The sequence below is a fragment of the Cinclus cinclus genome, chromosome 4, assembly GCF_963662255.1.
Source record: "Cinclus cinclus chromosome 4, bCinCin1.1, whole genome shotgun sequence".
Taxonomy (NCBI): domain Eukaryota; kingdom Metazoa; phylum Chordata; class Aves; order Passeriformes; family Cinclidae; genus Cinclus; species Cinclus cinclus.
This window is the reverse complement of record NC_085049.1, coordinates 60,037,090-60,055,531: the sequence shown is the minus strand read 5'-3', so window position 1 is coordinate 60,055,531 and position 18,442 is coordinate 60,037,090. Positions and strand designations below refer to the sequence as shown.

Genomic DNA, 18,442 nt, shown 5'->3' with positions numbered 1-18,442 from the left:
TTTAATGTCTTCATCAAGGTGCTTAGCTGCTTTGCAGAAGTAGGTTGTTGTTTGCTAGAGTGAGGAAATCCTTTTTCTGTGTTTTTGCTTGCAGCTGGGCCTATGTCCCAGTGTTGCCTGAGATAGAGTTAAATTTCTTTGTAGAGAATGGTACAGCGCTGCATTTTGAATGTAGTATGAGAATAATGTTGATAACACAGTGTTGTTTTAGTTGTTGCAAAGTCAAGGATTTTCCAGTTCCAATGCTCTGCCAGTGAGGAGCTGCAGGAGAAGCTGGGAGGGAGCATGGCCAGGAGAGCTGATCTGAGTGAGCTGAAGGGTTATTTCATCCCATAGAACACCATGCCCAGTACATGAACTGGGGGGAGTTAGCTGGGAGGGGCTTACTGTGGTTTGGGAAGGGCTGAGCATGGGTTGGTTGGTGGGGAACAATTTTATTCTGGATCATTTGTTTCTCCTGAGTTTTATTCTTCTCTCTCTCCCCCCACCCCCACACCCCCCCAACCTTTCATTACGATTATTACTGTTATTATTACTAATAAGATTTTATTTCCATTATCAAGCCATTCTTATCTCAACCCACAAGTTTTACTTTTTTTTTAGGGAGGAGGAACAAACAGCTGAGTGTTACTTGGTTGCCAGCTGGGGTTAAACCACCACAGTCTACAAGTCTTATTATTTTCATGTGGGTTATCAAAAAATAATGGATTAAAATGAAGATGTGGGATATTTTTTCTGACTTGCTTTTGTTAACTGTAGAAACCCCATTGACTGTATTAAGAAAAGCAGAAACAGAAGTTTAGGAAGAACACAGTGTCATTTATTTGTAAAGTCATTTGTAGTCATCAATTAAGCCCTTTTTAAAATTAGATCTCGCCTTGGAGGTTCAAGGAACATGGAGTAAATTGAGTTAATGTGCAAGTCATTTCCATTAAATGTACACATTTTATCTCATGTTGGATGTTGTGCACATTAACAAGGGTCAGACAAAACAAGACTACAAAACATCCTGGAAGCACTTAGAGTGTAGGAGTCAATATTCATTCTCTAGCAGCAGAAATAACACCCAAACAACAGCTTGGGGTTTTTTAAGCTTGATAAAAATTCTTAATCCTAATGACATAGAATGGAACACACATTACAAAAGAGGATATAAGTAGATTTTTATAGTTAGTTTTCATTCTTTTCTGCTAGGGTCTCAACTGGGTGGGAAATTACACAGATCAGATTTTTTTTTTTTTTTAAGGAGGAAATGGGGCAAGAGGAACATCAGTGAAAACAAATTAACATTCCCATTAAATGCAGTGTTTTTGGTGCTTAGCATAAGTCTTACAAGCTACCCAAAACCACTGCAAGCATAATGAAAAAGAGCACCCCACTTGTTTTCAGTGTTCCTCTTTCAGGACCAACTCAGGCATATTTAATGTTGGGTGAGAGGAATGAAACATTTCTTCTGAACTTCATGCAGTCTTTTCTTTCAGGTTCTCTTAGGTCACCATATGTAATTCTTTTAAATGACAAATTTTTCCTCTTTCTGCATGATCCACATCAGGTGAATTAGAAAATTCTTGTTTTTCTGTCACTAGGTAGTATTCATTGCTGAGTTGTATGAGATACACAGATATTGGATCCGTTTGTTTTTTTAATGGAATCTTTCATAAAATATATGGGGGGTGGTGTGCTGGGATAATAAAACTTTCTGCCAAAATGTGGACATAAGAATAAATACTAAAATTTAAAAACACTCAAATCATTTATGGGAATATTGTGCTTCTAGTATTTTGTTACTGTGACTCATTTTTACTAAAAACGCATCCTCAGTTTTAAGTCTTCTTTGCATATTTTGCATTTTTAAAATTTTGTTGAAAATAGATTGTGATTTTATGAACTCCAAAAATAAATTTTCAGAGAAAAGGGGCATTTTTGAGTTATTTGTAGTCTCATTAATCAGTCTTTCTTGGCTCCTTTTTATAAAACTGTTTCTGTTATTGTCTGGTAAAGGCATATATTTGTCATGAAAACTATACCTGCATGTAAAAAAGGACAGATAAATATACAGGGCAGTTTCTGCTCCCAAGTGAACACTTCATAAATAACCAAATAATCTTCTGAAGTTGGAGAACTGAATGGTACAGTTCAGATATAGATAAGGATTGATTGTGTCTATATGGAAATGACAAAAAAGAGAATATTTTGCTTTCCTTTTAACATATTTTGACATTTTATATAGTGCTTTCCAGGAGTAATTACTACCTACCATATTTAAAAGAGAAGATACAGTTTTCCAGTTGAATGCTCAATTTTGTGTGATGGTATGGAGTCAAAATATTGGTCTTTTGTTACATGAATTTTCTTTATACAGAAAAGTTATTTTAATTTTTTTCATGTGGGTGGATTGATGTTAACCAACAGTCAGGAGCAGAGTACCTCAGGGATACTGGTAACCTCAGGATGTTATCTCTTGTCACATTTCCAAACTGCACAGAGCAGCATCCTCTCTAACAATCACTTGTAGTGGAATAGTAGTGATTTGATTTCACTTCCATTTAGGTCTTCCAAGCTGCTACCTGGGTTCATTCATGTCTGCCAGCTGGGTCCAACAAAAATTGGTCCTAGTAAGCTTACTTCAGAATCTTTAAAAAAGCTTTGAGACAGTTTTCAGTATCACAGCTTGCAGTGTCAGAGTAGGTGACAGCATAATATGGTTGCAAAAAAGTTTATGATGACATGGATAGCAGCAAAGTTTAGTGATGCTCATTTGAACTGTTATGTCTAACTTCTTTATGGCTTTACCTCTTGTGAGCAATGTGGTAATCCCAAATGCATGTACATTAATTTCCATACTGTCTGATATCACAGACTATTTTAACCTGTTCCTGTATTAATTCTTTTTTATAACAATATTTTCAGTATATCAAGTTTACTCTCTTACTCAAACTAAAATTATGTAGAGTTTCTTTGTCCAGGATAACCGAAAAGCATAATTGTAAAGAAAGAAGGCTAATGGTGCAAGAATAGCAAACTCAGGCTTTGTATAAAGGGTCATTTCCTAAAAGTGAGAATAATTAATGGTAAAATTATACTATGTAAAATGTGTCACTGAAAAGGCTTGTTAGGTGAAATTGTTATTTGTCTCTGTAGAGTTTGCTGTTGAACAAAGTCTTGCAAAAGTTATTAGATGCTGTAGAGAGAGTTGACAAGATGAACTAATGTTTTTTTCCTAACCTCTGGTATGGTACTTTGCCTGAAAAGGCAAGCTACACTATTTTTAGAAACTAGCTTCCTTCATAGGTGCCAGCAATCTTGGCAGTGATTTCCATTACCATGTGTTTTTAAAGTCTACAAATTTGCATTTCTCTTTTGAATTTTAGATACCATTCCAGGGAGGCAGTGCATGTCCTCCTGCTTCTTTCTTCTTAGACAATTTCCTAATGTCCTAATTTACCTCAACTCAATCAAGGTTAGTATTATTGTTATTGTTATTGGTAGTACTGTAATGTATGGAATCACTACTTTTATACTGTACTGTGTGAGATGCAATGGAAACATAAAAATATGGAAACAAAACAGTCAAAAAAAAACATAGGAAGAAGCAGTTCAGAAAGTAGTTCCATGCAGTATGGTGGGCATGATGGATTCATCACACTTGTAGTCTAACCATTATCAGGCTTTCTGGTGGCATCGCAGAAGAAATATAATTAAAGAAGGCAATGGAAAAAAAGTGTATATTTATGGAGTGGGCAGCATGGAGGGAAAAAACCCAGATGTTTTCTTAAGACTTATCAAGTGAATAATGGAGATTATTGTTACTGGTTAATAACTGGGGACAACATCTTTGTGCACAAGAGTGTGTAAGGAAGATAGGACATGAAGGACTCTGAAAGGAAGAACATTTACATTTTACAGGGAAAGCAGTCACTGAAGGGCTAAAATAGGGCAGTATTACCAAAGCAGTAAGTTAGGAATGTTATTTTTGCAGAAGTTATCTGAGTACCCTGCAGGCAATATTGCATTTTTTCAAAATAAGAAGCTTGAAGTCAACATCATGCAGCATTATCAGATCAGGGGATAGAATGGGTATAACTTACAGATACATAGTTAAAGTCAGATGTGAAGAAAGAGGGAGGCTGGAGTGTGATTATGGATTAAATTATTGCAGTCTTGTTCCAGTGGTTTGAAAGTAGAGGTGAAACAAATCTGTGTTTGGTAGGAAGAGGAATGAGAATCTTAAAAGAATTTTTATTAAGAATTGGGCGATACACAAGATGAGCATAACTACAATGTTATAAAGAGCTTGAGATCTAAAGAAAAACGTGGTTGTAATGGTGCCAAAAAGCAGCTGCTCAGTGAAAAATGGTGAAGGTATAGTGTTTTTAAGCTTGTCTGGAAGGAGACCTTTGAAGAAATCCCAGTGGCAAAAGCCACTGGAACGGCTCCAGTATAGTGGAATGAAGAGATAGACCACCACCATTCCAAACTGGAGTATGTGTGTAATTGAAGAAAAGGAAATTACCAGTAAGAATTGCTTTGCCTTACTTGAGCCATCTAAACCTTGGATTTCTAGTTAGAACTGGTCATCTGATCTCAGTTTATTGCCAATGGGTATAGATGGTAATTTCCAGAGAATTCATTCTGTGTATTACTTACATTTATAGTGCAATTAATTATTCCACAGATATGCTCAGCTCTTCCAATTTCCTTGAAAAGGTTTTTGAACAACTAGTTCTAACCTGAAAAGGTCAAAGTTAAATGTGATTACAAACCACCTCCAAGGTATATGGGACAAAAATTTACTGTTTCCTACAAGTTTTCTTGCTTGTTCCTTTTGAAGTAATTGATCATTCTCATCATTTTTCAGCTGAGACTAGCCATGCTCAGATTTACTTAAGTAATTTCCCTTCTCTATAGGTCACAGGGATGCAGGAATAGTTCTTTCTGTGCCATGTTATAGGGAAGGTGTACATGGATTTACCTTTGTGTTTCATTCACAGGCATAAATTTCAGTATCTCTGTGGCTCTTAAAATGGGGCTGCCCTCTATGAAGATTATTTGCTTGGTATTTTCTCAAGAAACACCACTTTCATCCATTATCAATTAAAACTGCTTTAGGCATAAGAAACTCAGAGGACATTTTACTATAAATGTATTGCCAGCTGCCCTGAGGGTGACCTTATAACACTGTCAGGGATTAACTGAGTGAAAAACAACCTGATTCAGGCTCTGCTGAATTGTGGCCACAGTGGGAATTCTTCATTTTTAAGCTGGGTATCTGAGCATCTCATTGAAATGGACATCACTCAGAGGACATTTAATTTTATGCAAACATTGAAGACCTCTAAAAAGACCACAAAAGAGTAAATATATACTTCAGTACATATTAAAAAAAAAAAAAAGAAAGAAACTAGCTGCTGTAAATGTGTTGTATTGTCATATTGTCAGCAGCACTTGTTCATTTCTCCTGGTTTTGGTTTTGCAGTAGGTCTGGTCTCTAACACTTATATGGCCAAGACAGCATGACACATTTTTTTAGTTTGGTTCTTCTCCATTTTAATAAAAAAATACAGTGGGGTCTACTTGAACAGAAGAAAGCATTCAGGCAGTAAAACTAGTATCTGGCTCACCACCTTTGCTTATCCTGTGACTTGTGCTGATTCCCATGAAATTACTGTTGAGAAAGAATGCAGTAAAGTGTCATAATCCTCATATGACGAAACCCATTAGTTCACCATAAGAGCACTGAAATGTTTTCACAAACTGAGCTTAAGGTTCACCCCAATTGGTTCTTCCTCATGCTGTCACACAGCTTGCTGCATTTGCTGGCTTGTACACGCCACCATAGACTGTTTGGGTGAAACCTGGACATTTGGCAAATAATGGTAATCCCTCACCTTGCCTTTCAAGGCACTAGCTTGAGGTATGTGGATGGACTAAATCAGTACCCTTTGCAGACTGCCTGTGACAGTGAAAGGAAGAGGTTCCTCAGTGTCTCTTCATCAGGAAAGAAGATAATACTGGGAAAGGGATTTGTGCATTGCTTAATTTACTTTTTGTACAGTCCCGACTATTTACCTCCTCTCACTCTAAAGAGGGAAAAAATCAAAAGTTCAATCTTCCTACACAAGTTCCGTTTCCTTTATAAATGTATAAGGAAAAGCATTTATTCTTCCCTACACCTTGCTGTTAGGCACACAGGGAGCCTTTTTTTCTGTAACTGTATTGGATAAACCACTTATTTTCCCATTCTCTCTCCTAAGCACTGCACCACTGCTGGGCAGGGATCCTCAATCCCATTCATGCTTGCATCTGGTATTGTGTTCTCTGTTACCTCTGCCATCTCTACTGGTCTGGCAGCGTGGGACAGTGCTGAATGTAGAACACAGCTGACTTTTGGTCATCTGAGTTATATTTCAGTCTGACTGTGCTCAGGTCAACCCCAATATCAGCCTAACCTGTACCTTGAGTTACACTTCCTGCTTTGACCCATGTAGCTTTTCAGAAAAGATACAGCTAGTTCAATCTGGTGTGTCCTAAACCTAATGTGTCATATCTAGGGTTATGGGAGAGAAAAACTCCCATATATGAATGTTGCACTTCAACTAGAGAAAAGGGTACCTGTAAGCAAGGCTTGCTTAAAGAAGTCCTATTACCTGGTGTGCTGTCTGCTACGGCCCAGTACTGTAGCTCCACCTCCATCATGAGATCCATTTTTTCAGATTAGCATCTGTCACATAACCAGATGCACAGGATCTCTTGATAAACCTTGACAAGTCTTAGAAAAACAGACTGTTCATTGCCTTTAAGACTCAAGGAAGTCAACTGCCTATTTACCCACCCTAGTGGTGAAATAAGTGCTTGGGAAGTGAAAGAGACCTTGGCAGCACAGCATGTCATCACATGCCCCAAGTGAAAATTATACCCACAAAAACTGCCACTGCAATTTTGAGCTTAGAACATTTTCCAGATCTCTCATAGTTAATATTGTGGAATGTTTCAGCAGTGTTTGTAGTCATGAATGTAGGATGGAAAAGGTAGTCCATAATTTTTCTGCCCACTGTTTATAAAAACCGTATGTTCCTAATGTGGGATTTTCTTTTTCCTTCACATTGTCTTCTTTATATGATCTGAGTCAGATTGAGGCTGTATTTTTTATGGTTTTTTATCATAGGAGGAGATTTTTTTTGTTGTATTTATTTGGGTTTGTCCATATTTTTCAGAGTTACTTCTACAACAATGACACTTTTAACTTCAACTATGCCCAAGCCAAAGCTGCAATGGGCAATTTTAGTGAAGCTGAAGAGGTATGTGTTTATTTTCTTTGAAAAACAGCAGTGGAAACATTTCCTCCATATTCCCCTCTTTGCTTCCTTTTCTTCACCCAGATCTTCATGTTGATTGAAAATAAGCAGGTTCTGTGGGACATCTTCTTCTGCTTCTTAAGGGAACAGAAAGTCTCAGTGAGCACTATTCAGAACAGATTATCTTGCTAATCTTGTAATGTGAGGTATACAGGGAGTCATGCTGCTTGTGGTGCATCACAAGAGTGCTTGCAGCTACCTCTAATTGATCAAAGAATGGCCTCTTAATCAGATTTTCTACGCTTTGTCTGGGATCCCATATACTCTTTTTGTTCACACTAAGTAGGACATGCTGAGTATAAGACACTGAATAGTTAAGAGCTTTTAGGTGTCCCTAGAAATCTGTGTTTTAAAAAAAAAAATCTTCCTATGGGATATGTGGGAGGAAAAGAGGAAGTCCTCACTGTCTTATTCAGCAGCAGTCAGATGCAGCTGGAAGAGATTAACTTCTAAACCCAGTACTTTTTTATGTCTGTGTGCAGCAGAAACTTAATTACAACTAAAATATGCAAAAGCGAATAGCTATTGTGAAGGTGGAAGCAACATTTTCCACAAGACCAAAAAAGAAGAAAAGCCACGAAAAAAAAAAAATCAATCCCACATCACATAGTCTAAAGTGAATCACATAGGTTTTGTTAGTTTGGGGTTTATGTTTTGTTTTGTTTTTCCAGTCTTTCTAACTTTTTAACTATCCAGGTTTGTCAATAACAGAGCCCTCCTGGTTTTACAATTTGACTCTCCACCCCCATCCCTGCCCTCCCATCCAGCGCCCTCACCCCTTAATTTCTGTGACCCAAAATTGCATCTCTCTTTAAGAAAAATATCCAAGACTGTAAGGGAAATGGATAGATATTTTGATTCAACAAGCTTTCAACTCACTTAGCCTCATGAAAATCTTTCAAAACTGTGCCAGCAGGCTATGCTGATTCCTGAAACTCTATAAGAATGATAATGCTATAATTAAGTTTTAGCAGCAACTAGATAACACACAAACACAAAATTGTAAACTCCTGTTAATCTACACTTTTCCTTTTATGTTTTTAGAAGCTGTTCTATAGAAATGTGTGTTATATAGGTGATGCATTTAATACCAGAATTATATAATTACATTGATTCATCTGGCCTCATGTCTGATCTTGGGTTGTGATGATGGTTCATATAAAGATCAGCCTTCCCCAGTGTCTCATAAACTTGTAAAAAGCATAACTCCCTGGACATAATAAAATAAAACATACGATAAAGTGCTACTTACAGTGATAATGCTGCTTTCTTTTTATTTCTTCCATATTACTCCTTCTCCTCCCCCCCAGATTAGGGGATCAGCAACATTTAAGCAATTCAAATGTCAGTAATTGGTGTAACTCACTGTTCATACATACATCTATTCCTATAAAGGTATTCTGATTTTTGCCAGTAGCATCCAGTATAGTTACAAATATACTTGAGAGAGGCATAAATAGCTTTTTTTTTTCTTTGAGCAAAGCTAGAGTACATTTTCAAATGTATAACTTCCCCCGCACATCCCTTTTTATGTAGAATGTAACAAACCTGTATTTGTACAGTAAGGTACAAAAGATGAATGCTTTGCCTGAGAACCTTACTGAAACTGAAATTATTAGAAATGGCTCACTGCAGACCTGGAATGATCTCTGACATGTACAGAAGGAAAGTGTCATCTGTATGTGAAACTTTCAGTATTTCAAGACGATGCTAATATCATTGCTTGCATTGCTTTCTAAACAAACACATTCCAAATGTGTTTTCCCACAGGCCCAGTGTTCCTTTGTGCTGTTTGTGCTGCATGGCCGCCCACTGGCGCCTGTTCAGGGCAGGCCGCACCCTCTGCACAGCTTGGTGCTCTGAAGCTGCACAAGTCCCTTGACAAACAGGGCACTGTGTGAATCCTCCACCTACTCCACACAGAGGGATGCCCCCTACACTGCAGTTGCATGCCCAAACTCTTCTCAGGAGCAGTTGTATGTGTGACTTAAACCTTATCTGTGTATTGAAATGAGGAAGGTTTGCCTTCTGTTTGTTTAAAATTACATGCATGTATAACCTTTTATTTTCCTTCTTCCTGCAGGTGTTCCTTTTGATCCAGAGTGAGAAGATAAAAAGTGATTTTGTTTACCTTAGCTGGCTGGCTCGCTGCTGTGAGTCACTTTACTCTCAACATTGCAGAATACAGGTCCTCTTCTATTGCGTCAGTCTTGGCAATCCACTTTCCTAATTGAATTTAATGTTGTAGGTGAATTCAGCACTATGAAAGTGAAAAGCTGATTGCACTAGTTATAGTGTGGGTGGTTTTTGCACCTTTCATACATCTGGCTTTTATAAGCAATTACTGCTTCAGTGCAATGCTGTTATAGTACTGTCAATGCAGCTTTGTCCTGACCAGTGACCCTTTTTCTTCTCAATTGTCTACTCAATTGCTTGAGTGAAGACTTTCTGTCTTAAAAGACTGAGTTACAACTCTAAAACGTTCAGAGTAAAACATAAAATAGAGGCATTCATACCGGGTCAGGCTCAAGGGTCTGTCTGCCTTCAAGGTTAGCCAATGTCAGATGTCTAGGGAAGAGAGGAATCAGGCAAGCATACAGAGTGTTTTTCTTCCTACCATGTTACTCTACAAGTCATCCAAACTCCTGTACCTGAGGGATGTCCTTTATAATCTCCAGCATGTGTTTTTCTTCCAAAAACTCATAGAAGAGTTCTTTCCTTGAATTTCCTTGAATCTGGGAAACTTTTGCCATGTTTTATATTCCATAGCAAATCTTAATTACTTTTTCTGAACCAGTTTTTAAAACACTGCAGAGTACACCTCAGTACCGAGATAGCTGCAGTGCCACATACAAAATAGTATAAAACTAGGCTTTTCTAAGGACTCAAGTCTGAGACTCCCTAGGCTAATTAGTTTTCCTTACAGGGCCTCAATCCAAAAATGTTTTCTTATCAAACCTTTTTCAGCAGTTATACTGGAATGTAAATATGTATGCTTTAGATGTTATGCCATATTGCAGATGTAAATATCTCTTAATACGATCTTTCCAGACAGACGCATCACACATAGGGATGCCTATCTATGACTCTGTTTTAGGATGTGCCAGTTAATTTCCTTTTTAATTAAGCTGCAGTGCTTGATTGTGTTTGAGTGTTTTATATATAGTTACATTTTTGTGTCAAGTATGTAAATTACTAACAGATCACCTTGTAGCACATTAATGTCAGAGTACAATTAGGGATTAAGTAGTAAACAATTCAGTGCTGAAATATTTCCAAGGGGCAAAAAGTACCAGAGATATGCATCCTTTTGCATGACAGAATGTACTTTTTTATTTAGTATTATAGTACTATTTATACCAAATTCTTGAAGAGAAGGTGAAAAACGTTGGATTAGCACAGAACTGCATTGCTCTAGGTAGATTGGTGTTAGAAATTGGCAACTGTTTACCACTGTATACGGTATCTGGAGTTGATGAGAGATAAATCCTTCCGATTTGATGTCTTGCTGCCTCCAAAATGAGAAGAGTCTATAAACTCTGTGATATTCTGTTACATGTTTGTTGTTGATTACCACCCATTCTACCTGCAGGGTAAGTATAGACACAGTGGACACAGATATAACAAGCTAAACAGTCCCTCTTTAGAAAAAGCACAAGAGTGATCTGTATGTGAATAGCCAGGTACTCTCAGAGCAGCTGTTAAGGCTTGAAAAAGAAAGGAAAACTTAAGAAGGGAAAATTTTCTATTCTCTCAGTGTTTGAATGAGCCTGGAATTATGAATATCAACCATAGATTCAAGGGAATGCTTTCTTATCACCAGGAAATAGAGCCTTTGTGTTTAAACATCCTGGAAGAATTTCTCCTCATCAATATGGAAGATTCAGATTCATTTATTTCTAACTGTGTATACCAGTGATGTTTAAAGACAAATGAAAAATTCTAGTCATATACATAAATTTATAACCAACACAGGATCTCAGGAATTTAGAAACATTTTTTCTAGTAATAACAAGTTTTATTATGCTTGGAGGGGCTTCAACCTCTGCCCTCTTCTTTTGATTTGTTATGAATCATGGGAATTTAATGTTTAGACTGATGTGGGCACCAAGTACTAAAGACCTCAGTTTGGTGGCAATTAATTTATTTGTGTGTGTGTGTAAGAACACACAATCCTAAATCTTACCATATAAGTGGATTGCCATAGTTCATTGTCCTGCATAAAAATCTTCTCTGATGCTTTCCATTCTGTTCCTTAATCATATCTGAAATCATGAGAGTTGTTCTTATTGCTTATCTGTGAAATATAAATTAAGATGTAAACACTATTATTATTCCTTTTGACACTGGTATTCTCTGCTGAATTGGCTGTTATCACTAGTAAGGCAGAAGATAAGGACAAGTTTCCCTTCCCAGCCTTATGCTCATGGCTGAGGCATTTTACATTAAACAAAGAAATACAGGAATATCTGTTCCACCTGCCACTGAATATTGGGTGTGGCATATTCTTTTCACAATTCCAGCTTTTTCTTGTTATTGCAGATATTATGAATAAGAAACCACAGCTAGCCTGGAAGCTTTATCTGAAGATGGAAACCTCAGCGGATTCCCTTAACCTATTGCAGCTCATTGCAAATGATTGTTACAAAGTGAGTTTTCTCATTAGAGCTTGGTGTATGACATGTTAATTCAGTGATTGTACCAACAGTCATTTTTATCATTGTCATCACTGGTGAACTTTCTTTTATAAGGGCAGGATGTCTAATAATATGAATGAATTGGCAAGGATTAGTCAGTGTTTCAACCTACAGGCCTTCTTGGTAGAGAACCCATAGATTAAAATGTTGGTAAATTACTGCATTCTTGAGCTATCAATAATGACAACAGTTGCTTCTCCTACTAGGGATTCATTATGGGTAGAAAGAAACTTTTAACAAAAAAAAAATCTATCATAGATTCAGCAAGACACTTCATGCTGCTTTTTTCTTTTCTTTTTTGGGGGTAGACAGTATTGTGTTTTCCTTAAAGTTTGTAATGGGGGAGACTCCTTGTGATCTCAAAAGCAATATTGTAAAACTAAATACTTATCTCTTGTACATCTTTCAAGTACTCAGTTACCATTGCAATCTAAAAGTCTAGTTGCTCAAGCAAGTGGTTATGCCTCTAGTGTTTCCCGTGGATGCAATTTGTGAAAGCAAGTTGACAATCAGACCTCATGTAAAATCTCTCTCTCTAGATCATTTAAAGTCTCACTTAAATCAGTTGATTGGTTTGTCTAAATTTTTTTTCAAAACCTTCTTGTCCTGAAGAGAAGTAGCTCCACATTTTGGATTTATCTAGAGCTCTTAAAAGCTCCATTTATAGAACTAAATTTTTCAGCCTAGTTGTGTCTACATATGGCCATAAATTACTGCTCCAAAATTGTTACTTTGGTATTATAATTTATATCTTTCTACACTAGCAGCCATTTGTACCTCTTGAACTAAATGGCAACATCCATGTTGTTTGATTTTATGTGGCATTTTTCAGTTGTTTCTGAAATACTACATTATATTGGAGGTCCACAGACAGCACCAGAAATGTAACTTAAGAAGGCAGTTGCATTAGGCTTTGCTCAAAAGAAAACAGAATGAGCATGGATGGAACAAGGTAAACAGTGTCCTGAGAGTTCATGTAGCTGGATGCCTCATTGCTGTGCTGATAGAATTTGTTCAGTGAAGAAGCTGGCATGCAAGATTTCATGCTAGTTTCTTGATGCTTTTTATGCAATAGCCCTTCTTATCCATATGGGGAACACCACATGACTTGGGGTGAAGCATTTCCTCGATTTGTGTCAGATAGAAGGAGAACATTAAACCTCTACCTGCTTAATGGAACTAGATCAGATACTAATTTGGATAGATCAGTATTCTAATTTTTCTTTTTAGCTGACACATCTGATAGTATTCATACTCACTATCTTTATTCCCATACATTTAAGTGTTTGCCAGTCACCAGTGGTTAAAATCAACACTTATGTTAAGAAAAGAGAATTATTGCTCATCCTGTAGTACCAGTGTTTCTCTGACTAAGGTTTCCAAATGTAGTTCCCTCAGCCTGCACGTTTTTTTCTGCAGGCTTCCAGCTACCCAAGGATGGGAGGTTGTGCTCAGTGTACCTTCTGTGATCTCTCCTGGGAAGATGCTAGTCACAAACAGCATTGCCCTTCAGGCTTGCCCAAGTGGAGAACACTCATACAGCCCACATGAGACATGCTATTATGAAGTCTTCAAAAGCCACAGTTAATCTGGTCACTCCTTTTGCATTGACTTTTGCCAAGCAACTTGCTCTTGGTTCCCAATTACAAGTAGAGAACCTAAGGCAGGAAAGATAGGGTACACCCTGGATTTTCCTATGCTATGGAAAATTTTAGATTATAGAGTCGTTGAATCGTCTTTATTACTGTATTGTAACAGCAAAGAAAAAAATTTAAGTTAAGCCCAGAAGATAAATACGTAGCCATGTCTACATGAGGAGGTGTTTCATTTTCAAATGTCTGGACTAGTTGGAGGTTGATATTCTGTCAGAGGCTTTGATATAGTTGGTATGACACTGCATAAGAGCACCTCAAAAAAAGATGTTATAATACCACCTGTTTCCCATCTCCCCAACTGCAGTGTCCCTGTTCTGTGTCACTTGCTGCCTGCAGAAAAACAGGAAAATGTACATTGCTTCTACAACTTACTGCTGATTTCTGAAAACTGAGTTCAGTATTTTTAATCCCCTTCTGAAAGGTGGTCAGGAATAATGTTTCACTTTCTGTGCAGATGCATCAGTTTTACTATTCAGCCAAAGCCTTTGATGTTCTGGAGAGACTGGACAATAATCCTGAATACTGGGAAGGCAAGAGAGGTGCTTGTGTGGGTGTATTTCAAATGATCTTAGCTGGCCGAGAAGCAAAGTGAGTATTCTGTGTTGTATCTAAATTTATTTTGCTCTTTTCCTATTTTCAGCTAGCTGTAAACCAGAATCGTAATCTCAGTTTTAGGACTACATATAATCTTCAAATGTTTTATTGACCTTGCAGAGAATAGACACTCTGTCCAGAGGCTCCATATGCAGTCTTCAACTTGATGTTTATATTCCACACCAACAGTTACAGAATATATGGTAGAGAATAATTTATGAGCAAGCTGTGGACTATAAAATACCAAAATACTTTAGTTATCATCACTAGGAAAAGCTAGGTCATAAGTGTAGCAGTATGTTCATGAACTGGGGGGAAACAACATCATGTTGATGGTGTAAGAATGGAAAAATATCACATGACATTTTGAGGTGAATAGAACAGAGCTGAGGAAACATTTACCCAACACTGTAGGAAGGACGTGATTTCTGTAAACAAAGAGTAGATGAGACTGTGTTTTATTAAAATTTGCCTTCTGAAGACACTGGCCATATCACACAAGTGTACTTACTTGATGAAAGCTTAAAGGAAATCATCTGTGTTACTGATAATTTTGTTTTTGGCCCATTTCACTGGATGAGAGTAGTGAAGTTGCATTTAAGAACTTCTCCCTTGTGAATATTCTGCTGTGATGCCAGATGGCCATTGTCCTCTGGCCAAAGTTGTTGTTTCCTACATGACTGGTAGGTGTGTGTCTTGGCCTCTACACCTTCCTTCTATTCACTTCTCTGCTGGAATAATCTCATTAACTACTATAATACCTTTCAAGTGTCCTTTTAGCAATCACTGCAGTAGATGCAGTAAAATACACATAGTTTTCCTGGTTTTAAAAATATGCAATTAGGTTCTTGCTGTAAACGAACTGGCAAACTGCAGCAGGATTTATATAGGTTTAATAATAATAGGTTTATTCTATTAGGAATGTTGATTTCTATGTTATTTGTTTACATGTACTGTGTTATGTGTAAAGTGCAAACTAGATGTTGCCATACTAAAGACTAGCAAACAACAAAGATTTTTTTTGAAGTTTGATTTGTTCTGGGGAGCAATTTTACAAGAGTGAGGGCATGTATACAAATACACACATAGGCACACACTAAAGTAATTACATTTTGGTGACCTTTTTTTAAATTTATCATTTCTTTACAATTGTATACAAGACCTTTTCATTGGATGCATTTTTTGTCTCTGGGTTCACATCTAGTGTGCATTTTAACTTATTCCAGCACTGCAGATGGATAGACCTGTCTGTCTCAGAGGACCCATGTTTTGTGAAATAGTTTGATGTGAATAGTTTATTGTATCAGTTGGGTCTAATGCTCACCTAAATCTTTGCTTTTCACATTTATAGAGAGACTCTGCGGGAAGTACTGCACCTTCTGAAGAGCACTGGCAATTCTCAAGTAGAATACATTGTTCGCATCATGAAAAAATGGGCCAAGGAGAACAGAGTGCCTGTTTGAGTCAGTGTCACAAAATGAACCAGGTCAGTTGATGTATGTCTGGCTGCAGGACAAGGGTCTTGGTTTCTCCTGTGCATTCTGGGTATCTCCTTCCTTGCAGAGACTTCAGGCATTCAAGTAGGTTGACCCAGCTGAGGAAGTGTGTCCTGCAGTGAGATTTAAAACATAGCAAGTTGGGAGTTTTTTGTTGTTTTTTTTTTTTTTTTAATTAAAACTTTATTGGTACTTTTTCTGTTGCACCACTCTATTCCTCAAAGTTTCATTTTTTTCAATAGTAGTTTCAACTGTCCACAAAATCAAAGTGCTCCTCTAATGTTCCCCACATTCCTCCACATGAGTTACTGCATGGTGGAAGGGGGGGTTTCCAGCAAGCCTTCTGGCCTCTAGAGAAGAATCATTTGTTACATGACTCAGACAAACCTACTTCAGCAAGTGTTGGAATGTGGCAAAAAGAGATGGTGACAGTGATACCACTAGGCACTACTAGGGTATCAGATAATACAAAAGGCTTAACGTAGAATCATATAATCATAAAATGGCTTGGGCTGGAAGGGACATTAAAGATCATCTAGTTCCAGCCTGCCATGGGCAGGTACAGCTTTCACTCAGAGCTGTGCAGGTCTCTCAGAGTTTTGTTCAAGCTGGCCTTAAACACTTCAAGGGATGGGCCATCTACAACTGCTCTGAGTAACTTGTTCCAGTGCCTCATCACCCTCATAGTAAAGAATTTTTTCCTGGTATCTATATTAAATGTAATCTCAGTTTGAAACCATTCCCTCTTGTCCCAGTCACTACATGCCCTTGTGAAAAGTCTCTCTCTTCTTTAGGATTTTTATAGATTACCTAGCTAGGGTAAAATACAAACCATATTCTGAGGGGTATCCTTTCCAGATGAATTTCAACTACCAATAACTTAATTTGGGGTTTTTTTTGTTTGTTTGTTTTGATTTTTGTTTTTTTTTTTTTGTCTAAGGATTGTTTTCTCTCTTATCATCTTTTTCAGAGCATGGAGACTTATTTGACTGACAGCATTTTTCAATCTCACCTTGAAATTTAACACAGAAAATATTTATTCATGTTAATGTAGTTCACATGAGAACTTTAGCAATCTGAGGGATTAAAAGATATTTTGAATTACTTTTTTCAGCATTTAGCATTGTCCTGACCAATATATTCATTATACTTTTGGATTTATTATACTCTCCTGTATTTTTAAGGAGAATGGTTCAGTGAATACATAGTTCTAAGAAAAGGCAACAGTTGTAACATAATGTGTTATATATTTGGTAGTAGAAAACATTTGTATATTATTTTTCAAAGGACTATTTACATTTTATAAATTTGTAAAATACTTAAGAAGTATTTTTTTAATCTATTGAGGGAAATTCAGAATACCATATTCTCTACTGTCTGTGCATTGATTAAAGCTCTTATTTGAATATACAGTTGAATGTTGGATTGGTCTGTGTTGCTTCATACTGCAGAAGTTGATACAGTATATTAATTTTGCTGTGGAAGAGGGTATTTTGTGGCTGATTGTTAAGTGCATATTCATTAACCAGTCAAAGGCAAGCCAATGGCCTTGGTCCTGATCTTATGGTAGTTTGCTGAAACTAAAGCAGCTGGGTGTATGTGGAACATGAAAACCTTTCTGCCATACAGTATGTCTGGTTTTGCTGCTTTAAGCAAAAAATGTGGGTATCTTGTTCAGGTGTTTAGAAGTACATTGATAGTTGTGGTTACTTGCACTTAAATCTAGAAACTGATCCATCACACTAGCAACAATAGGCCTTTCAGCAGGGGCAATGTTACACTCATTCAAAAGAGCTGTGAAAGGAGCAGTATTTTCACTGAAAGCAGTTACAAAACACTTGAACAGAATTTTTCTTTTCCATCTCAGTTTAATTAACTTGGAAATGGATTGGGATTACAATTATGAAACTTGGTACAAAGCTTCAAAAAACTATGTTAGTGACTTTGTAGCAGATATTAAATGCATCTAATTACTCCCTTTATTGAAGCTTAACCTGTGGGCAAACTGAAGAGCATCCAAATCCATTACAGACCATTTTACATGTTGGTTGAATCTTCTGAAATAAGTGTGGTGACCTTGCAGCATAAGGGCTTGGGAGCCAATTTTAAATTCTCTTGTCTGTGACCAGGGAAGAAGTTGTTTTTAACAACCTCACCTTTATTTACTGTAGCCATAATGTCATATTTGATATGCTAAATAACATGGGGTTTAACACAGTTCATTTTATTGACTGATAATAAAGCTTTTATCATTTAAGATGTAACAGGGGACTGCAGGGCTTTGCCCTGATGATGAAATTTTGAGCAGTGATGAAATAAGGTGTTTTACATACTGTCTTAGCATTTAGGTCTTGGTAATAGAACAGATATGTAGGTACAATTAAAATGCAAAACAAGAAAAGTACTGAAAATTTTGTGTTTATTTTACCTCAGAAATATATCTAGAATGTGTGTTCCATTTTTTAATCTGAGGTCATATTCAAAGAACAGAGATGAGAAGTTGCCTTAGCTGATACAGAAATGAAAAGTAGTAAAGAATAGATAATTTTTTTATCCCTGTCTATTTCCATATTTCCCTTAACTGTGGAAATTTAAGGAGTCAAGGGACTCTAAATAGGATGGCTAGGAGTGAAGGTAGATGTGGA

The 18,442-nt window shown here is 37.0% G+C and overlaps 1 protein-coding gene across 2 annotated transcripts in view; it reads left to right on the top strand.

Moving 5' to 3' along the window:
- Window positions 1–16,581, top strand: part of IFT56 (intraflagellar transport 56) — a 45,024-nt gene extending 28,443 nt beyond the window's left edge. For both annotated transcript variants that reach the window (XM_062491383.1, XM_062491382.1), the window contains 6 exons: window positions 3,372–3,460; window positions 7,215–7,298; window positions 9,439–9,508; window positions 11,898–12,004; window positions 14,162–14,295; window positions 15,653–16,581. In XM_062491383.1, the coding sequence (XP_062347367.1) occupies window positions 3,372–3,460; window positions 7,215–7,298; window positions 9,439–9,508; window positions 11,898–12,004; window positions 14,162–14,295; window positions 15,653–15,764 (596 nt within the window). In that variant the 3' untranslated portion in view covers window positions 15,765–16,581. The remainder of the gene's footprint in view (window positions 1–3,371; window positions 3,461–7,214; window positions 7,299–9,438; window positions 9,509–11,897; window positions 12,005–14,161; window positions 14,296–15,652) is intronic.
- The last annotated feature ends 1,861 nt before the right edge of the window (window positions 16,582–18,442 follow it).